Source organism: Centrocercus urophasianus, unplaced genomic scaffold (genome assembly GCF_019232065.1).
Source record: "Centrocercus urophasianus isolate 14NV4802_14NV808 unplaced genomic scaffold, USGS_Curo_1.0 seq_10, whole genome shotgun sequence".
Classification (NCBI taxonomy): Eukaryota; Metazoa; Chordata; class Aves; order Galliformes; family Phasianidae; genus Centrocercus; species Centrocercus urophasianus.
In genome coordinates, this window is record NW_024884142.1 from 80,339,839 (window position 1) to 80,363,407 (window position 23,569).

The 23,569-nt window shown below is 37.6% G+C and overlaps 1 protein-coding gene across 5 annotated transcripts in view; it reads right to left on the reverse strand.

The window, feature by feature from the left end:
* The window catches only part of EML4 (EMAP like 4), a 149,753-nt gene that overhangs the window by 68,950 nt on the left and 57,234 nt on the right, over positions 1-23,569 (reverse strand). For all 5 annotated transcript variants that reach the window (XM_042829861.1, XM_042829853.1, XM_042829874.1 and 2 more), the window contains exon 2: positions 3,340-3,522. In XM_042829861.1, the coding sequence (XP_042685795.1) occupies positions 3,340-3,522 (183 nt within the window). The remainder of the gene's footprint in view (positions 1-3,339; positions 3,523-23,569) is intronic.

Genomic DNA, 23,569 nt, shown 5'->3' on the forward strand with positions numbered 1-23,569 from the left:
TCCAGGTAAGCTTTGTTTTGAGAATTTTAACAGCAGCAATCATACATCAACATCAGATAGATGTGGCAATGAGAGCACAGAGCTGCTAAAAACAAAGAACTTACAAAGAAAAACTCTTTGCTCAGTCTTTTATTAAATTAAAAAAAAAAAAAAAAGAAAGAAAGAAAAAAAAAGACTACAAACCCAAACTCACCCATACAACACAATCTCCCTCCCCCAAACCCTGTAGCTGCTGAGGACTTATTCCCTAACCAGCACCTTGCATATTTCTAAGAACCTTCAACACTATCTTCAGACGTGGCTATTTTGCTAGTCTATAGAAATTTGTAGCTATTTGCAGAGATTCAAATGTATTATCGTAGCCTTTTCATTTTGAAAAGATTTTCTGTTTGGAATGATTTTATACTGAGAAAAACTAAAGAGGAAGACAAGCCACACCAACACTGTGTGCTGTCCACTGTGCAATAGCAGAATACATGCTAATTCTGCTGCAACTAGGTACTTCCCTTATCTAGTGCCTGCACTTCATGCTTGACTAGGAGACACTAAAATGGCATAAAAACTCTCTGCCTTATCTAGAGCAGTTTGCAGATCACCTAGCATCACATGAACAGCAGCTTGCTTCTGAGTTGCGGATGGACAGCCTAAATTGTGGGCAGTAACCAGCTAAATGATAGACCATGCAGCATAAATAGAAATCTACCCTTGCCTCCGTCAAATTTTTCACTGAAGACTGGACTACATTCAAAATAAGTATGCAACAAAAACTATGTAGAAAAAAAGAAAAACAAAGACTATAATGCAAGAAATTCTAGCCTCTGCTGTGGTTGACTCAATCACTCAATGTAAAATAAAGGGTATAAAAAGAAACAGAAGAATTAGCTTTCCAGATATGCATTGCAGGCATAATAACCATAAAGGATGAAGAGATCTCTTATTGCACCAAGTTAGCATATCGACTTCAGGATGAGAAATATCAGTTTAAAAGTGATCTGTATTTGGTCTTTTCAGCATGAACTGGTCTCTTCACAGCACTTATTTTTAGCTTATGAAAAATCTCTCTTCAAGGACACTGCTGAACTGGTTATAGAAAAAACACTGAGGCTTTAGAAAACATTTCAGCAGCAAGTAGGAGAGACTCTTTCAAAGCAGGCTAGATATCATCTGCTACTCAGATTAAAACTCTGATGGAAAGATTCAGGATGCCTTTTTTTCTCTAGTCCCATTACTTCTCAGTTTATTTCAGAATAATATATCTCACTTTCTTGCCACGCTTCAAATTAAACACATCTCTCAATGTATTCAGAAAAACATACACATCTTTTCTTGTTACTCATTAATAATGACAGCACGTATAAAGCAAGTACTGCTTTAGAGACATACTTCTGTGAAGTATGAAAATTAAATGAAATTGGAAAAAAAACAACACACTGTATTATTTGATACGAAACTAATTGCTGAAATGCAGAAACCTATACTTTCGACAGAATCACGAACACCAGAAAGTATTTTGGAGAATTACAATAACCTTTGTAACAACCATGACTTAACAAGTAAAAGCCTGTTAAACACCCATGAAATACTTCAAAGAAAAATTAAAATCAATGCTTATATTATTTTTGTATGACAATTCAGATCTTCTGCCAATCCTGTCAATTCAGGAATACAGTACGTTTCCCTTTGTTAAAATGTTTCGAGGGTTCCCCACCAACTGAATGCAGTTAAAATACAGAAAGCAAAATAACCACCCACAGCATCACAAAAAGCTATGCATGATTTTATTTTGAAATATTTAATAAAATACTGAAATTTAAGTCCAAAACAATATTAATATCTAGTTCATTCTCCACCTCCCACAGCTGTATACAGTCTTTTTCTTTTGTGATACCTTTATGCCGTCAATACGCAGCTGATTTTATGGTAAACAGTGAAGCTAAGCGTTGCATGGTTACATTAGGCAACTGAAGACGAGTTCACATCACAGGCAACTTAAACGCAGTGTCAATTTAGTCATGATTCAACTATGTTCAATGTATATGCTTTTATGCATTCATCTCACCCTTCTTCCCTCCCATCCACTTTTTTTTTCCTCAGTTACTGCCGCTGTCATTAATTACTAGAAACTTCATGAAGTTGAAGATATTTAGAATCTTCCCTCTTCCTCTCTAGGAAAAAAAAATATATTTATTTCTCATTAAAGAAATTGACCTGCAGAACTTGCTATGGCCCCAAGACCTCCTGTATCCCCAGAAGGAGACAGCTACAAGTCATTCTGCAGAACAAGGCATGTGCATCACGTTTTCTGGATATCAAACACTTCCAAGACAAAAGTCTTTATCCGTGTTTGTGCACATCTCTGTTACTCTGCACATAAACAGGAAGAAGGTTCTGTGTTGCGTTCCTTTTGCTCACGGTTTCCCACTTAGACATTTTCTTTTTGTCCTAATAGATAGCAGACAGCAAAGACTGATTTAGCTGAAATACTTGCTTCAGCTTAATTTAAAGAGTTAGACAAGGATGTCTCAATCTTGATGAGACCGGAGATGCGTATCATACAGATAAAGCTGCATTTATAAGCAGTGATGACAACAGTCTACCATTTAGCGAGTAAGAGAGAATGGCAGGATTCACAACCCAAGCCAATTAAGCACCATCACTTCCTTCCATCTGGCAGAGAGACTGCAAAAACACTTAATTAAGCAATTTGATCTCTCTGCCATAGCTAAAACAATTCAAACTTTCAGCATTTTCAGCCTGTACAACACAGCCACTTTAACAAACACAGGGTATGGTGTGTCAGTTCAGCGTTACACCAGCATTGGAGTAATAGCTGAACTTGAAAGCTGACATACAGAGAAAGAGTCCAGCAACTTCTGGACTGCATGATTTCGTGGAGATAAATGCATTTATGATGAACTAGAACTGTAAATTAGCTGAAACATGACTAACCTTTTATTTAGTTGTAGGTCTAACATATATCACCAACATACATAGCTGTAGTTCTCCCTCTCTAGTTTAAAGTCAGAGTAAATTCCAATAACAATGCACATAGTTATCCAAAACGGAAAACGAAATGTTCATGGGAAAAAAAAAAATCACAAAATATTCATGCAAACATAGACAAATTAGTGCAAATAGGGTTTTTCTTGTTTTGCTTTTGTTGTTGCTGTTGTTGAACGTGTTTTAAAATTTTTAAATAATCCTTGACAAAAAAAGAGCACTGTTTCACACAAAATATACCTGCTTGTCCAAACAAAAAGGGGAAGGAAAAAGTTACCAATGGAAAATGTATTAAATGATAACTTTCAGACTGAAAAAATTTACTGAACATGAGCTTACCTTTACTTGGAGCTGATTTTCTCACAGAAGCTACATGGTCTTCAGAGATAGCAAGGCGCCTTAGCACATCAGCCAATGCTGCTTTTAGGACAGTGATTTCATCTTCTTGTTGTTGTACTCTCAGCTCTAAGGCTGAAAGTCGGTCTTGGACATCAGATGTGCTTGCAGCTGAGATGCTGTCATCTGTATGGAATCGAAACAGTAGAAAGAGAGATTTAATTGTTTTATTCTAAACCAAAAGCCATGGAAAGACATGTACAGCATGAATAAGTCTGTCCTATCCCTTTGAAGTACTCAAGATGTTCAAACAAATGTGTTCAGGCAAAGGAAGAGGAGATATTATATTAAATAAATCAAATTAATGCTTTAAGATAGAAGTATTTCTAGTCATCAGCTAAGAAGGCTTAAATAGCACGGCTCCACTATAAGCAAAAGAGGAAATCACTTTCTGTTTGATGTGTAGAAGGAATAATATGCTTTTATCAGTTTAATAATGCCTGAAATTAAGTTTTTTTTACAAAGCCAGCTAAACTATGGCTGAATTTTGTAATGCATTCTTTTGGTACCGTTGGAGAATTTTAAATGATATAAAAATTTAAAATGATATAAAGTTACAAAAAATACAGTTGGAACAAACAAGAATCCGAGTTTTTTTTGTGTGTTTTGTTTAGTTTTTTTAAACATCACCACCTTACACAGACTCAAAAAAAAAAAAAAAAAAAAAAAAAAAAAAAAAGCCAACATTATTTTAACATTTGGCTTGAAGTGAAAAGAAAGTAAATATACTAAAAAAAGGTTCCAAAAATCTGTTTGGCCACACAGAGATAGATTAGCATTAAAGGCATACTCTGGCCAAATCTATTCTTCAGTGGTAAAAAGGAAATTACAGCTTCTGCATATTCTTTGCTTTTGACAGTTCTTTGCATTATTTCTGCCAAGCCAAAATAACACATAACAGATTTTCATATTTGGCTGTTCCAATAAGTCACAGTCTAACCACTAAAAAAGATCCATAAAAGAATACATTGCTCAATCACAAGGTACTGAATTCCTTATCCATCCTGTTTTAATCTTATTAAAACTCAGGAAGGAATGGTTTACAAAATGTAACCTTTATTCTACAACAGACAGTATGAAATATTTTACGAAATTATTCCTAACAGAAAATTCACACATTAGGGGAAAGCACTGGATCTTACTACTGTGATTATATACAACCCAAACTTTAGCTCACTAATCTGATAAATAACAAGGAAAAACGTTGAAATAAGGACAACTACAAATTTGTCACTAAATAGCTTAGCCTTTGAAGAATTTGTTTAAGTGAAACACAAGTCAAACTGCTCCAATTAATTAAAAATGAAAGAGATTTGAGTGCCAACTTCCATGCTTTTAAAATACAAAGCCTACATGTATGATAGCCATTACTGAAGGAGTAAGAATTTAATTGACTGAAAAGAAAACCGTAATAATCTTACGAAGAGAAAAAATTCCTGCAAGGAATTAGCAAAACAAAATAATAACCATAGTGAAACGTTAATTTTTATTAAACTGAAAGGAATAGTTAAGATCAGACTGATAGGACAACTCCCAAAAGAAAACAGTTTTGCATAATAACTTAATTCACTATTTTGTCAAACCAAGAACAGAAATAAATCACTTCATGTTTAATACTAGTGCTAATAATAATACATATTAATAAATAAGAAGAACTGTAGAGGAATTCATAAGACATGCAATCAGACTGAGTCCCAGAGACAATGGATCAGAAGAACTCTGAACAAAATGCCTTCAGTATCACCAGCCATAATAGTAAACCACCTACACAAAAAAGGTTATTTTTTAAAGAGATATTTTAATAATTCTATAACTTAGCTTGTTCTCTGATCTCTCACTGGTATCTTAGAAATCCACACCATGACTGCTACTCCAGTTAGAAAGAACTGTGTAGGTTCATCTATTGAAAACTCTATTTTCAAAGAATAAAAACCCATCTGCTGTAAGGAGCTACAGGATATTCCTACAAGCATACATATATATCTACATGGCACATAAAAAGGAACTGAGGTCAATTTACATCAATTAAGTCATGAAGAGTTTTGGCTTTAGCAAAGTGGATTGAAAGAAAAACCACATAATTCATACTGCTGCTGTAATTACAGTATTAGCCTTTAAAGAAATGCACAGGACCAGACAAAATGAACACTGTAAATAAACAGTGGCAATTATTTTAAAAGTAATTATCACAATCTTCACATCTCATCTCTTTATACCAGAAGTCTAAGCAAACACAAAAGTGTGACATTTCTTTTAACTTTTATTTTTCACATCTTATTTTTACTTGTCTGTTAAAGTCTTCAATTAATCAAATATTAATATGTCTGATAGTGGTTAAATGTCCAGGTACTTCAAACACGCAGCACATTACTATAAAAGATTTGTAAAAGAACTAAGTAGTTCTCTCTTAGCTATGGCAAACCATCATTTCAGAAGCCAGACATAGCTCTGTTCTTTGTGTGAAGTCCAAAAAGCAGTAATTACCAAGCCAGTAAATACTCCAATGTCGGTCTCTCTTTGATGAGCTCAGCCAGAAGTGCACTACAAGGTTTTTTTGTTTTTTTTTTTAAACCTCCACTGTCTACCAGTATTGACAAGACTGCCTGTGCCAAGCTCAAGCACCTCAGAAAAGAGGCTCATTAGATTGCTGCTGCCAGCCTCAAACTCAGAGTTTTGCCACTCATTACAAATCTCCAAAGGCCAATAGAGAGGCAAGGCTTTCTGCATGTAAGAGGAAGCTGCAATTTTGCAATCTCCTCAACATAAACTAAGATGGTGAAGAAGTTGAGCAATGTTGGTTTCTACTTGTGCTATGGAGGTTCAGCCCCTAAACAAAGCCGAGTGAGTTGATGCAGAAGCACTCACAACCCCAACAACCTGTCAGAGATGGCAGGTGTACAAATGGGACATAAAAAGGAAATCAAGAAGATTAAGACATTTAGCTGACTCAGAAATAGGTAAAGCGATGGGCTGTGTGCTTAGCGGGAGAAAACAACCAGCAGCTGCTTTGCACTGCAAGGGCAGCACATGAAACACAATGACTGAAAGAAGCTTAACATCAAGAAGATCACCTGGAAATTAAGAATATTTTGTTTGACCAAGAATCACAGTCACAGTGAAGACGTTTTGGTATTCTCTATCACTCTACAGAAGCAGGCTATGTTCTAAGCTATGACAACTAAACATCATGTAGGAGAACTGAAAATGAAAGATTCCCAACCCAAACACCTCACCCAGGAAAGCAAATACTCAGCTGAACTCCAACATGCCCTTCTTGACAGCGCCTTGAAAGTAAATCAGCTAGGAATTAGTTTAAAAGAAGATGCCTTGAAAGTAAATACCACTGCAATCCTTGAGATTAGTTTAACGAATCCACGAGGTATGTTTTCAAAATATCTGGCTCTGGGGGATTTCTTGCTTTAAAAACACATACATTTAATCCAGAGAACTTTTTCAGAAGAAATTTAAACAAAAAACTTCCTTCAAGAGCATGCCGTTGTCTTTATTAATGCAAGTTCAAAGTCAGTCACAAGCAAAACTTTATTGTTCCTTTCTCTTCTCCCACTCCTAAACATCTGGCCATTCCCTCATGCCACATGGGGCATATCCAGGCCTTCCATGAACCACTCAGCTTAATAAACCAGACAGAGCTTCTTTTACTCAAAAAGAGAAATAAGGTCAGAAAATCAAACCAGAGACTTCAGTGAAATTCACTATTTATTTGAATTAATTGACTTCATTTTCAATGGGACTTTCATCTGGTTATTTTTTGTTATAACAAAATGGTACAATTTCTGATGCTCTGGTCATTTTTCCCAAGATGCCCATAAACTCTACTCTCAAGAGGGACTTTGCAACAAGATCCATTGTGAAGAAAGCACCATCTGCACTGCTGACTGGTGAAACAAAGGAATCTCCATGTAAATGGGGGCCTGAGGTTTTTCAGCTTTTGAAAAGCAGTGTAAGGTAAGAGTATTACAACGCAAAAAAAAAGGCAAATTTATGCTAGGTCTAAACATATGTCACACTGTAACTTCCAAAATGAGATTTGCTATTTCATCATACTCTTCACCAGTTTGATTCTTAATTTTAGCCATTAAAATATTAACTCTCCTCCCACTTTTGAACTAAGCAGGGATGTGCTTTGTTGGTAGCCAAGTGGCACTTAAACAAATGCATTATGCTCCATGGAACTTCTCACAGTCATGAATGAAACCTCTCCCAGCAGTCTGAACAAACCTGCAGCTCAAAAGTTCCCTTAGGATTTGTCAAGGAGCTCTGCCAGTGGGATTCAAAGCATAATGAAGGTACTAAGAACTCTCAACACACCTTTAACTCTCCTTCTCACGTATCACTGAGCAGGTACATGAGAATAACAGTATTTGAAAGATATCACCCTTAATCACTGTCTGTTTGAGAAAAAACTGAGCACTGTACATTTAAAACGTTTGTATTTTTATATATATATATCTTACATATCTATTATATATTATTTTATTATAGATATTATATATACACATTATATATTACATCTCATATATATATATATTATATCTCATATCTTACAACTGAACTGGGGCCCCTAAACAATTCCAAAGTATCTATTATCCCTTCTCAGAGCCAACTCCTGCCAGCTCTGACTAAATGTAAGTAAGGACTTGCTTTTAGACACAAGGAACGTTTCAGAAAAACAAATTCTACAAGCTCCAGCACTTGGAAATTTAAACCACAGGATGGAAAATCCTACATTTTGTTCAATAAAACCACATAGACCACAGATATTTTTAAACCACTGTCTGCCAAGGCACCCACACAGTTTTCTGTTTTCCCCAGAGCACTAAGAGTCTTTTATTACAGAAATGCAACAGAAATTACTTGGACTGGTATAAAGATCTGGCTTACAATTTCAGAAGACAACTGACCCAAAAGAATCCCTGCTCACTAGAACTACGATGTGCCCATGTGCACAGGAAGGCAAGTGTTGGCACAGCCTGAAACTTTTGTTCTGAAGACCACTGAATAATTTGACTCTGGCTGAGGGTTTTAGCTCCAGAGAGATAACAGACAAATTTTTCCTACCAAGTAAAGTGAAGGAAAAATTCGCTGTAGCTTTCTGTTGCTTACATGTCTTTGGACTAGTTTATCAAAGGTGCAAAGATTCTGTTTCGCACTCATAATACAAAATTCACTAAAAAACAAAAAAACAAAAAAACAAAAAAACAAAAAAAAAAAAGATAGCATTAGATGCCAAAGTCTTTTGCTAATAGTATCTTCACTTTCACCTCCTCCAATTGCCAGCATGCTATCCTGGATTTGTAAAGGACACATGTCATGTAAGGAGCATGGGAGCAACTGGAATTAAAACAAATTAAAACACACAACATGAACACTAAAGATTAGGAAAGCCTGATTTTCCCAACAGATACCTTATCAACTCTTAATGTGTCCCTGGAGGCTAAAGCCAGTGACATGAAAGCTGAGTGGGAAGTTCTCTCCAACTTTTCCTATTGCAAATGCAAGACTCAGGCCTTTAACACAGTTGATTACCCCATCTATTATTCACTTCCTTTCCTACTTTTTCCCTCACTTTGCCTCATTCCCCAGTTCCTCCATTCAGAATTTAGAACAATGCACTGCTTGATATCATTTACAGCCTCAAAGGTGTAAAAGGTATCTTTACACTATTGCAGATGTTTTGAAACTAATGTAGGTAGATCATTGTAGATTGGTCCCCTTTCACAGCTCACCTGTGGTATGTTGGTACTTTGAACACCAGCTAAACTTTTTATTTTCTTTTCACACAAACGTTTCTTCAGGTTTTCAGAAAGAACTTATGTCATCATTCCTCACTCAAGCAGTGCATGAGTACTGTCGTGCTGGGAAAATCATCTTCCCTGAACAATTCAATGGACTGATTTACATTTTACTATTCAATCTTATTTTAGCTCCTTCTGTGATAGTGAAAAAACAAACAAAAAAGAACGTATTACTCTCCATTAGCCTTGCACAGATGCTACCACAGAATCAGACCATAAAATGCAAGTGCAATGTCTGATGGACAGTAAGCATCTAAAACATTAGAAGCAGTTATCTTAAAGGGTAATCTACATTTGTAACCATAGACCATGTAATAAGATTGCTCACTTTTCACTTTAAAATACATCAGTGCAGTCCACCATGTTAAGTATACAGAACTGAGCCATAAAACTAAACAAAAGAAAAAAACCTCTTGCTCAAGGCTAAAAATTTAGTGTGCATAAATACCTCAGTAAAAACCCTGACAGGAATATGGTTTATACTGTCAAGAATTTATGCATGACTTTGATAAATGAAAACCGGCCCATCTGGAACAGATGTGCACAGATCTGTGTATATCTTTATGGACAATTATAGAACCCAAAATTCAAATATAAAAAACAATAAAATAACATGCCATATACTATAAAATTAAATCACCATAGTACTGCATTAAGATAAGAACAAAGACATAACTATGGTGGAACAAAGTTTCCTTTGGACTTTTCAATTAAGCATACTGCACATCCATAATATAAGCATCCTGTTCCGTCTGTCGACGATTCACAAGATTTTCTCACAGCACATGAATATTCTGAAATGCAACAGCTGCTACTGATCTTGGTAAATTTTGATTGTTTAATGATTGATTTGAAATGAGTTCACATCTGTGAACCTGCACTACTGCAACACTACATTACAGAGAATATCACACATGTCTTGAGGCAATCTCATTTTAAAGAGTTAGTCTGACGTGTGTGATGATCTATATCTTCATCTCTAATAATTAGTTTTGCTTGTGGATGCTGAACATATCTGTGCACACAGGCTTTCATATTTATTTATTTATATATTTGCTGGCACAAAAAAGCAAGAGAGAAAGATAATACATAAAACATAATACAAAAAATATCATGGAAATATTAACTTAGGAATTACCACACTTACAGCACTTTGATAAAAAATATTTTTGTAATAATCCAGTGCATCTGCTGCTGTAAATACCTATTTCAATACTGATAATCTAGAAATTTATCAGCACAAAATTCACAGCGTGCAACTCCACCCTGTATTTAATTAACTGGATCGTTTAGCTTGCCCAAGTTTCCAGTAACCATATTATCTACTGGGCACCCAAGTTTAACAAGAAACAGAACAGACTTCACATATGGCCAATACTAGATTTGATAAGCAGACTGAGGATAAAAAAAAAAAACAAACAAACACTCCTGCACATTTCTCCTGTTTGACATAGGAATCCACATAATTACTTGAAGAAGCAGGTAATTACGCTGGCTCTCTCTGAAATATCCTTTCTCCAGTTGGATACTTCTTATCAACTCCACCTCCATTAAGATGCATCTAAGCACTAAAACCATTCACTGTATTTTCACCACCCACTAATTAAAATGCCTTGTGGTTTGTTAAGAATTTTCTTTTTCCAGCATTGGTTAGTACCTGATCCCTCAGATAGTCTTCTGAAGCTTGAGCTTTTCAATGCTTGGCCTTCAACCAGCAAGACATGCCCTTATCTTCCAAAACAGTGCTTCTGAACAGCACATATAGAATTCATGATGACTACAGGGACTTGTGTGGGATGCTCTGCATAACTTGTTCAGCAACAGTCCCAGTCATACCAGATTCTTTTTAATATCAGATGACACCCTGTTTTCATGTCACAGCAATAGAAAGTGAGGCACAGCATCTCTTACTGTTATATAACATACATGCTTGGCAGTTCACAAAGGAACTAAATAGTTCACAGCGACTGCTGCAATCAACCATCTACCATAAACTGCATGCATTGCTCTACCATAAACTGCACATGCATTAATGCATAACACTGTGTCTTAAAATCTTCTAGATTGGAAAACGTCTTCAAGATCAGTAGTATACAAACTTGAAAATATATCATATTATGCTAGAAATGTATATATATATTATATATATGTTATATATAAAATTATATAATATATATAATATTATTTTATATATATATATATATATATAATTATGATATATATAATAATATTATATATATATTATGCTAGAATTGTCAGCATTATTTACAACAGACCTGGATAGACTGGATTGATGGGCCAAGGTTAACTGTATGAGTTCCAGTAGGGCCAAGTGCTGGGTCCTGCATTTTGGTCACAACAACCCCAGGCAACCCTAGAGGCTTGGGGAGGAGTCACTGGAAAGCTGCCTGATGGAAAGGGACCTTGGTGTACTGATGGACAGTCGGCTAAATATGAGCCAGCAGTGTGACCAGGTGGCCAAGAAGCCAATGGCATCCTGTCTTGTATCAGTGTCATGGAGTTAACTAGACCAATCTATGCTCGTGACAGGGGGGCAGTAGGTCCCTGCTCTCCCTCCCCCCACCCTGGCCCCTCAAAATGGGAGGGAGGAAGGGAGAGAGGGAGGGAGGGAGAGAGGAAAAACAGCGGCAACAATCTATGGAGGAAAACTTATTTTACTAACTATGATAACAGAATGCAAGATAACACAATATAATACAATCTAATTGAAATTGAGATGAATCAATAAGATAGGAGAGAGAAAGTTTCTGAGACCAAGTCAAACCTGAAAAGCTTGGAACAGCTAGGAAATCATGCTCCAGCACCCACTGCCAGACAGTAAGAGATCACCCAACCCGGTAGGGCCAGATCCCATGACTTCTGTAATGTATAGGGATAGGTACCCGGAATTGGAGCATTAACACTTCAATGCCCAGTATACTACATGATGTTTTGATGTGGAATACTGAAAACCAAAAAAAAAAACAAAAAACCACAACATAAAACCATGACAATGCTGTGGTGAACAGGACTAGGGAAGTCATCCTGCCCCTGTACTCGGCATTGGTGAGGCCTCACCTTGAGTACTGTGTTCAGTTTTGGGCACCTCCGTACAGAAAGGCCACTGTGTTGCTGGAGCAGGTCCAAAGAAGGGCAACAAGGCTTGGAGAATATGCCCTATGAGGAGAGATTGAAAGAACTGGAGATGTTCAGTATGGGGAAAAGGAGGCTGAATGGAGACCTTATTACTCTCTTCCAATATCTGAAAGGTGCTTACAGCAAGAGCGGAGTCGGTCTCTTCTTACTGGTGACAGGACAAGGGGAAATGGCCTTAAGTTTAGGAGAAGTTTAGGTTGGATGTTAGGAAACGCTTCTTTACAAAAAGGGTTGTTAAGCACTGGAATAAGCTCCCCAGGGAGGTGGTTGAGTCACCTTCCCTGGATGTGTTTAAAAACCGTTTGGATGGAGTGCTCAGGGATTTAGCAAAGGGTTGTTAAAGTAGCATGGTTAGGTCATGGCTGGACTCAAAAATCTTGAAGGTGTTTTTCAACCTGAGCGATCCTGTGATTCTATGATTCTAACTTTTCCAACCAAACAGAGCAGGCTAATAATGACAGTGCCAGGAGCTCTCTCTCTCGAGCCCAGTGAGCTCTCCCATGTATCTCACGTCCACAGCAATCAGGCTTCTGACAGGCATGGGGCTGTCCTGCCTATTAGGGAATAACTTAATTAGAAAATTGGGTGATTAGCAGATGCTTTTGACCTTAATCTTTTTAACTATGCTCTTCATCTGTTAAATGCAAGTATTATCCCACACTTAACCCGTAAAGGTTAATTAACACTGGTAGGCTACTGAGACACTACCATAAGTTCTGTAGCAAAGTCGGTGTTGAAATTTATACCCTTGAAAAATGAGGGCTTTTAGTCCTGCCATAAAAATAACATAGGTAGCCAAGCAAAGAAAACTTAAAGCAACTCAATACCAAGCAGCAGCTTTTTAGTCAGACTTGTTGTTTCTGAGCACTGACTGATTCAGAAGAGACAACGATCAAGTAATTAAAGGCTGCACCTTAACACCTATGCAATCCAGAAGTCTAAATACAGGTTTGAAGGACTATCCCCATTATGTCTTCTATGTTCAGTCTTCAACTTCACGTGCACAACCATTTTCATTAAAGAGATTTCATTACCACATAAATCTACAGAAGACAGTAGTGCTGCTTGTCACTGATCTGCTCAGCACCATTTAAGATGATACTGGCACTATCCAGGCTTGGACAAAAATACCAAAGCATCACACAGCAGATCCAGCAAATGCTGTGCAGAGTGCACCAAGAAATCTTTCTTTCCAGTAGTATTTTGTCAACTCATTTACACAAAGTGGTACCCACCAGTTATGACTGCAGGGCAAGGAAGTTGGTATAAAGTTTTGTAAGTAGAGGAGAAAAAAATTAAGAGCATTCATAATCATGTCAGAATCTTTCACTCCATCCCCAGGCATTTTATTTACCTATTTAACTGTTCTTGTCAGAGAGATTATATTAATTCCTATTTAGAGCACTGTCTGTATATTTAGGCCTATTTTTGTAAAATTTAAACTCCAATTCATACAGGTTACTACCAATTTTCCAAGACAATTTATTTCACTAATGTGCAAATAAAATCCAGTTTGCAAAGCGTTCAATCTTCAGCTTGCAACAACTCAGGACAAACTCAACATTCACCATCTCTGCAGCAAATCTCCTCTGTATTCAGTAGTACCAACATAGTTATAACCTGAAACTTATGGACACCCTCCAAAATCTTAAACATTTATTGTTCATTCAGTCAACAAACCAGCCTAAGTTTTTGTTTGTTTGAGTTTCTAAAAAGAACATATTTGCCTCTCCTCGAATGATGGGCACACAAAAATGTGTGTATTAGAGTACTGACTGGTTAAAGAGATTCATTAACTGATATTGATATTAAACACAGCATAGTGCATGCTGTTCTCGCTTACTGTTATCTTCCTTAAAGCTTAAGGGAAAACTGGCCCAGCCCATTCTTTGTGGTACAGTTTCAATGCCAAAATTCAGCCTTGCAGTGCAGACTGTTATTCATCCCTCCTAAAATCTACAGTGACCCTCTTGTGGGTGCCATACTCCTCACCACCAGCCCATTGAGACTCATTTTTGTGCTGCTGGCATCTCTTGAGGTCCCCATCCTGAAAAACCCCTTGCTCTTGAAGAGAATGTAGTCCCTCTCAGTCTGCTGTGAAGGACAAGGTCATGTGGGCTCCAGTGCTCATTAGGCATGTGCTTACACCAGGCCAGTATGCACATGAGGGTACTCTCTGGCTCTTATATGTCTGAGTTAGATGACACAGCCATTTCAGATCAATGAAAAGATCTGCTTGGGAAGAGGCTTATCAACATGTATTATCTTAGTTTTCTGGTATTTCAGGTATATGAGTTCTTTCTACTTACAGTGCCATGCAATCTCCCACTTTTCACTGACAAGCTAAAGTGACCTTGCAAAGTCATTGTTCTTCCTTATATTTTCTTATCTGCAAGCAAAAAATGATAATACATTCCCTTCCTGTGAATTTTAAGCTGTACCAAGAGACAAGCACCTCTGGATGAAGTGTTCTATCTAGTGCAGAGCAGGTTACATTTAGTGCTGCAACCAGAAGATGCAACCTTATGAATGTTGCAATATCTCATAGAAGGGCTCGGAACAGACCTCAGAGATCATCCAGCCAACCCCCTCTGCCATGACTCACAAAGTCAAGAACTATCTCAGGTTGCCCAGGGCCCCAACCATCCTCTCTGTGTAGGCAAGAATAGACAGAAAGCTTCCTTTTGCTATCTTTTACTAAGGCCCATTGGTTTTTGGGAACACGAGACCAGACCTCTCTAATCATGACCCAGATGCAGCAGGACACTGACAGCAGCAGGCCAAAATCCCATTTCAGTTTTCCTCCTCTAAGATGCCTCCCTGACTTTTATAACTGCTCACAGCTTTGGCACAAGAGGGACACCCATATCACATCTAGTGCTGACTGCAGGTGCATGCAGGTGCACCCATTGTTTTTTTAAAACAGAAAAGAGGTAAATCTCCTCTGTTCGAAGCAGTGCTGGTACGAACACAACTAGGCTATCTGCCCCAGTCTTGAGGACAAAGCACAAGCTCTGCAACTCCCACACAGCTAGGCTGTGAGTTGCTATCTGCAGCCATTCACTGCGCATTAATAGTCAGCTTCATTTCAGTTGCCACAGAAGAGCAAATATTGAGAAATGAAGAAAGTATTTCCATTCTACATGTCACAGAAAACACTTCAGAGTAGACAGGAAGCAGAAATACCTACACTGGTACAAGTTGATAGCCACCCTCAAAAAGGGGAACCGATCATAAACACAATTAAAAACCTAACTAGTTCTTTAGACGCAGTCTTTTGTTTTATTACATCAGTGACTAAATAGTCCCAGTGAAGCCCTGAAGTTAGCACTTCCTATAAACAAGGTGTGGGTGGAAAGCATTGCTCACAGCAATCTTGCTGCTGTGGCTGCTACTGTTTGACAGAAGCCTTACCGCACAGCCACCAAGCCTGTCATTCTGCAGCATACAGATCTCAGCTATTTGGATGTATTTCACATCAGCATTTCATATTTGACAAAGAAAGGTACTCTGCTGAACAACGCAGTCCGCAGCTCCGCCACCAGGTGCTGCCATGTTTTCTTTAATAAGGACACCACTAAAAACTTCATGCAAAGGCTGTAATCCTACAAACAACGTTACAGTGAAATTAAGCTAATTTCATTCATTCATGACAAGGAAGAATTCTAGAACAGCAGAACAGCTTTAATGAATAGTATCAGTTGCTAATCCTGACACTATTATGCCTGAGCACAGCGGGTGTATTAAGCTAAAAAAAAAAAAAAAAAAAAAAGCAAAAAAAGAAACAGATAAAGCCTTCTCTATTCTAGAATAATGGAAAAATAAACATAATTTAAAAAAAAAAAAATCCTGGGTGTCAACTGGGATGCATGAGATTACTACACCACACTTTTCAAAAGCAAAAACACAGCACCAACTACTACTCAGAGAGATTTGCTTTCCCACTTAAGAAAGGAAAATTCCAGTTGAACAGGAAGAAGTATGTTTCATCTTCATTCAGGTTAAGAATTAGGCAAGTTTCTAAACCTGCAAGGAAGGAAAGAGACATGTAAATAGAGTTCTGTGATGCTACACAATCTCGAGGAAAAAATAAAATAGATCACTGAACCAGATTACCTAGGTTAAGAACGTTTATGTTAAGAGCTTCCAAAATTTCACCACATTTTATGTAGAAGTTCCATACAAAAGCGCCATAATTTCACAATTGATAGTAATTACCATGGATGTGTCCATGGAAGTTGTCTGCAAGGGAATAATATGCATTTTCACAGGAATGCCTTATCCTTCCCTTCTCAAAGGATGCTTTAGGAAAACACATTTCTGATTTTGAATACTTGTCAAAGTTTGCAAACCTAAAGGTACCGTGTTTGTATGAAAATTATTTAAATCCATCATATTTCATATCATTTATTTTTTACATGGATGAAATCTCTGAAGTGGGAAGAATTCTTCAGGCTTATTTTTCTACTATTTGTTATAAAGCAACAGTTTTTAGGTTAAAAAAAAAGAAGAAGAATAAATCCCTATAAATATCAAGGGAGGTAGGACTGCTTATATACATGTCTGGTATTAGAAGTAATCAAGTTGTACAGACATTTCACAGATAACCAAGAATTAAATCCGGTTGTGAGTAAATAACAGCAGCGTCAAGAATCATGAAAATGCTGCCTCAAGCTCTGCATGTTTCCCTTCTTATTCTTTCAAATCAAGTAACTAAGTTACAAATTGACACCAAAGTCTTGCTAGAAAGAAGGATCTTTCTGTGCTTTAAACACAGCTTCACAAAAAGCAGAAATGCTGAGCTGCAGCTCAGTGAACACTGAACTGGGAAGTTGATAAGCTTTATGATAACTCTTCTAAAAAAGTGAAAAGTACTGAAAAATGAGCCATATACTCTAGGTGACTGTTGCTTCTCTTCCCATTTTTAAAATCTGAGGATTTCTCCAACTTTCTCATACCTAGGAGGAATAATCTTAAACCTAAAAAAAAACTGAGTTATTTTGAAGGCAGCTATTCTCTTAAGCCACATAATTATCCGATATTCATTTGACTCTTGCAAATTAAGGTTAATTTCACATATACTAAGTACTGACTATAATAAGTACTTAAATACGTAAAATGCATGGACAGTATCTACTTAAATATATAAAACAACTATCCAAGAATCTGCTATTTATTCACAAACCCTTGGTCAAAATAACACGCTCCTTCATACACTGAAAGGATCCCAGCTGCTCTGACAGAATACATCAGTGAGAAAAAAAAAATTGCTTTGTACTTTTTCAACACCTTGTAATCATTCTGAGCATCTTATTTTCCAAATACTTTTATTATTTTTTTTTTAAATGTTACCAGGAAAGGAACTAACTTGGTATGAGTGCAGGATGGGTGCGTTTGCAGCCAAAAATCTACAGAGTAGGGTACGGCCACATAAACCACCAGCAAGAGAGCAGAAGAGGGAGTCAACAGCACTGCAGCTTCCCTGTAGGAACAACTCAAGTATACACTCTTACTCAAGAAGGAAAGCCAGTCTATCAACCCACATTTAGTAATCAGCTGTGTCAACACACTGTGAGTTTCCACCTTCACACAGCCCTCCACAACTGGTGCTCAAAGCCCACAATCTAACTGGGTAGGACCAGCCCTTGTGAGTGCAAATCAAAAAGTCACTGCAGGCAGGCAAAATGCAAAATTCAGCCCCTACCTCTCAAGCTGGAAAGAACTCACTGTTAACCCATGAACAGAGAAGAAAACCTCATTCAGCTTCTCCTGGAAGGAAAAGCTGAATATATTTCATAGATACAAGAAATCTGGCTGAGTATTATCATGGATTTTAAGTACTTCTGAATAGCACCACAGGCAAACAAGGGAAAAGAAAAACAAACTCATGTGCCATTTTAGAATGTAAAAAGAACAAAAAAGAGAAGTCAAGAAAAACAAAGGGAGAAGATACGGCATCTGAACTCTACCCATATATAACCTATACTGTTACAATGCATCAAAGTGTCTTCTCATCACACAGTGAGTCTGACTAATGACTGTAACTGCCATCCCTTCTCCTCCTCATGGAGTAAGATCTGCATGTTCAGCAGTTTTGCTGAGTTTATTTGCACATTCTGCTCTCACAGCTGCTCCATTCTGTCTGCAGAAGAAGGAGGTTAAAGAAGCATGCCTGAAGGGAGGTCTGAATTGCTACTGCCATCCTGATCAATTTACTCTTCCATGTAAAGCAGAAGCATGATGCAAAGTTCACAAAAGTAACTTTTTAGGTCTACTAATCTGGGCATGATTCAAAATTTGAGAGCAAAATTTTAAACCTGAGAATATGAATACACATCTGAATCTTTGTCTGACCTTGAATAACAGTTTATCACATCAGCTGCACCTTTGATACTTCTACAAGATCAAAAAACAAACAAACAAACAAAAAACAACTAACCACTACCCTGTGCCAGTCATTATCATTTCAACCTCCCTGTGATGACTAATATATATTCCTAGAACTGCTAGAAGTGAGAGAGCAGAACAGGCAAAGCAGAAGAAACTTTGCATAAAACCATAACCACACATTTGAAAATTAACTATCATGTTAAAAGAAGCGAGACTATTCCACCAAGTAGATATAGCCTTTTTAAAAGTGTAAGATGAAACCCCTTAACCGCCTTTAAACTTGTAATTTTATTTCCTGTGTTAATAGCATTAGTGTTATTGGTGTTAAAGTAGATATTTACTGTAGATATGTAGCAAAGTATGCACACCAGGGATAATTTTTTTTTGTCTCTTAGTAGAGGTAAGCATTGGAAGGTTTTTGTTTTTTTTTGTTTGCTTGTTTTTTAAAGTTTTATTTACTTAGTTTAAGATGCATGTGTGCAAAAGCTTTCACAGACTGGTCAATGTCAGCAGAGACCTCTAGAGCTCAGCTGGTTCAGCCCCTACTTAAGCAGGGACACCCAGATCCGGTTGCCCAGAACCATGCCCAAGTCTACAGTCAATTATATGCATCAGAGACCAGTATGTTTCTTGACACCATGCTGCCCTGCTGGCCCTGCCTGAACCCCAGCAAGACAAGTCCCTTGCCCTTGGCTACCTGGAAAGTGAGTGGCATATGACAAGTAAATAGCACTTGGATGATACATCCAGTGAAGCCTGGAACCAGAACAAGCTGATCTAGCTTACAGCTCACCTCATTAAGCACAGGCTCAGCTAATGCATGAAGCAAGTAAATATTGCTCATTCCAATAGCCCTTATAATTACTTCATATAAAAGATGAATAAAATGTTCATTTAACTCTGCCAAATTGGTAGGAGAAAGGAAATAGTGTTCTAGTAACCTGCTAAGGAAGTAGAATTAGAAACAAGCATACATTATTTTTCCATCTCTGGTAGAGTTATGGGTCCATGCTATTTTCATATCCTATAATGAGACAGGATTTCACCTCTAGACCTATCAGCAGGCTCCTTATTGCAGGAGAAGGACACCAGTAAGAATGGCAGATGTCAGCATTTCCTTCCATAAAACACAGTATAAAAAGTAAAGAAACATATAGGAGAAAGGTGAATTCCACTCATCACTACTTTTAGAAAATCCAATTTCCAAGCACTTGGAGAGTTCAGTTATAGGCAGGAATGGCCAAGTCACAAATAATGCAAACCTTTGCATCTTCAACTCTTGGTGAGTGCTGATCCTCTTGGTGGGGAACAGTCTGACCTTCTAGCAGGGCATTGATCTGTACCCTGACCTGTATAACCTAAACTAAGTTGTAGCCCAGATCTAATTTGATAGCCAAGATCTCTCTGAAGAGATGTGTCATAACATAAGCCCGGACTGTATTTTAATTGCAAAAGACTAATTAAATAAAGTATATAAAAAAAAGAGTCATCAATATTAACACCAAACTAGTTTTCTTAAAAATGTGAATAAGCTTCCTATCAGCACTGACATCCCATTTATTAAAAGGAAGTTCTAGTTCTTCCCTGCTGAAAAAAAAATATATATTTTTAGCTTTGCCAAGAAATGAGTGAGTAGATGTATGTACATACAATGATACTCAGAAATTAAAAAACAAAAAACAAAAAACACACAAACACCAGAAGAGACAGATTTGAGTTTTGTTGGTATTTTTCTTCGATTTTGTGCTTGTCAAGCACAAATTCACTGTTACAGGTAAGAGAGTAGCAACAGCTCTCATAACAAACTGTATCTCCTTAGGATCCTCAATAAATAAATAAACGTAAGAAGTTATTGCCAAAACTTTACCTAAAATGCCACATAATTTCTGCAAGGTCTTAATCTCCTTCACACATAAACAGCGAGAACACATACTGCCAAAAAACCACCACCAACAACAAAAAAATCTGTAACTTAATCTGAAGCTTTTTCCTATTTCTTGTTACTAGATGCCATCTTGTGAAGTTGCTAAAAGCTCTGGAGGCAAGGAACTCTTGACAACGTGGTTAGAATTTTCATACGAACAAAGCTCTATGTAGATTCTCCATGATAGCACTTTTTCATTTCTGTAAGTTTACTTGACAGCCAGGGCACATTCCACAAAAATTTTATACAAGGGTACATTAGGTCTTATGACGTAAGTAGGAATGAAATTTTAAATCAGCAGAATATATTGCACTGCTAAAAATATCCAAAGTCACATTTTCTTTCAATTACAAATGCTGACTTGAACTTTCATTCAACAATATCTTCAGTTTTGTACCAAAATTTACTTTTCCTAGAAAATTTTGATTAAAGTATAACGTATGCTTTGAGAAAAGAATATATTTCTTGCATCTTACTCTGCTAGATTTCTAGACAAATCTGAGGCCAGTCCATCATGTCACGCTTTCTTCCAAAACTCCGCGTATGCCTCAAACTCAAGCCTGAGACTGTGCTACAGTGATCAGATGATCCCTAAAAAACCCCTCTAAAAGCCATTAAAGTCAATGAAAATGTCTCACATAATCCTAAACTCACCAGTAACGATGCTGGCCAATTACAGCCATTAAGAATTTCTCTTTTGCTGAATTTGATTCTAAAGATAAACCGTTAAACGTTTGCCCCTTTTTACTCTGACACCATAAAAAAAAATCGTATAAGCCTGTATGAAACACTTGTAATTTTAAGATTTCCAATTCACCCTCCCTCTTTTTCCCTAGGGTTGCAACATCTTAAATTCTAAACTGAATGCTTTGAATTCTGAAGCAGATAAAGCTCAGTGCATTGCTCACTTTAAGAAAGCACACTGTGGCAAGGTCATTTCTCTCTCTCCCATTAAATACACATACAGATTAATGCACCGAGTACCTGCCCGTACTTATTTTTTTGAGGAAGTTTTCCTGTTGATAGATGTATTTTAGACAAAACATGTCTTACATCAAAACTGCACTAAAAGAACTGCTCAGAGAAGACTGTTTCACTGAGAATAACAATTCTCTACTATACACAAGAACAATACACATGGTCACTAATTAATTTGGTTGTCTTTAATTTTCCTTTCCTAATAACTGAACTCATACTTTTGATAATAGCAAGAATGCTTCAAATAATCATCTGGTTTACACTGAACAGAGGTCAGCTTGATAGCAAGTGCTGAAAGAAAGGAAGTCTGTATTGAAAGATGTTAGATTTATGAGGACAGTGACAAAAATAAAAGTGGAAAAAAAAAATCTTACCTCTGAAGGGCAAATAAACATTTTATACACACAGAAATACAGTAACTTTAAACTGCAGCAGATAGAGTTATTTTTTCACCACCTATCTTGAATGAATCTTTGCTGCCTCCTGCCTGAGAGGCCCTTGAGAAGCCAATGCTTCCCTGCAGGGACTTCATCAAGCTCTCCTATTTGCAACATAAAATCGAGGTTTGGACCAAAGGGAGCACGCAGCATCAGCTCTCCCCATGTGTGGAAGGGGTGCTTGGAGCACTCCTCTCTGGCAGTGCACAATCCACTCTGGGATGTGCTGCCACGCATACCACCAAAGCCACTGCATCAGAAACATTCTGCCCTGCCAATTATTTACCTCCCAGTCACCTTCCTGCTATTTCCTCTGCTATCCACAGATAGCAAATTTATTGGTTTCTCATAAAGTTTGCTCAAGGACACCACGATGCAGCAAGCTATCTCAGCCTCTCCATAAGCACACCTTGCCAGCTGCTAGCAAGACTGCAGTCAACTCCACCACCCGGATAAATCTTCCCCCTTCAATGCGAGCTTTCCCTCTCCCCTGCCCAGAGGTGACCATACTTTACCCGTACAGAAGCTCCCCAGTGCTGCAGGATCACAGCCGACTGCCAGGCAGGGCAAGCTGCCCTCCATTGCTGGCCCCCAGCTTGGCCCCTCTGCCTGCAACCCTGGCCAGAGGCTGGAGGGGGTGGGATGGGGACAAAAATCCCAGGCTGCCGCAGGGAGTGGCTTGCCCTCCGACGTCAGAAACACACCAATAAAGGCACTTACGAGTGCATGCAGCGCAGAAATACTTCACCGTGCGCTAGCTATCCATCAGCGATCCCAACATTAATACTTTCTTGCCCTTCCCCCCTCCCCCCTTAGGGGAAGCAGAATTTACCAGCTGTTCTTCAACCTGCTTGAAAGTCAGAAAATGGCCATTGTTTACATACATACACAGGGTCTTGTAGCGCTCTCCATTTAAAACTAAAACAATTAGGCTGTCACACAGATATACCCTGCCATGTCTCTTCCAGAGAGACAACACCGCAACTGAGAACATTACAATTCACAGAGAACATTAAGCACAGCTTTAATATTGTGATGGTAGCTACAAAAAGACAACAGCAGTCTATTTGCAATAAGTCTGAACAATAAGAAGCACCGCAGATAGCTAATGATGAGGATTTTTATATTTGGTCAATCCAAAGAAACGATCATTGTTCCAAAGAATGTCTATTTGTGTCAAAGAAAACCAATCTTAAAGCAGTAAAAGCACAATATGAAATGAAAAGTTCACACAGAGGGGAGGGCAACAGGGTGGCTATTTGTTTAATATTATATTGGAATATTTTTCCTATGACATCTTTCAAGGCAAAAAAGCAATGACGTCACTAGCAGTATACTTGCATTCATTTAATTAAAATGAAGCAAAGTACCAGGGGTTTAAGAGCAGGAGCTTTGCAATGCTACCATTCTGTTAAGTGGAAGAGACCTCATATTACAAATGCATTACAATCTATTTAGTGCGATCGTGATTT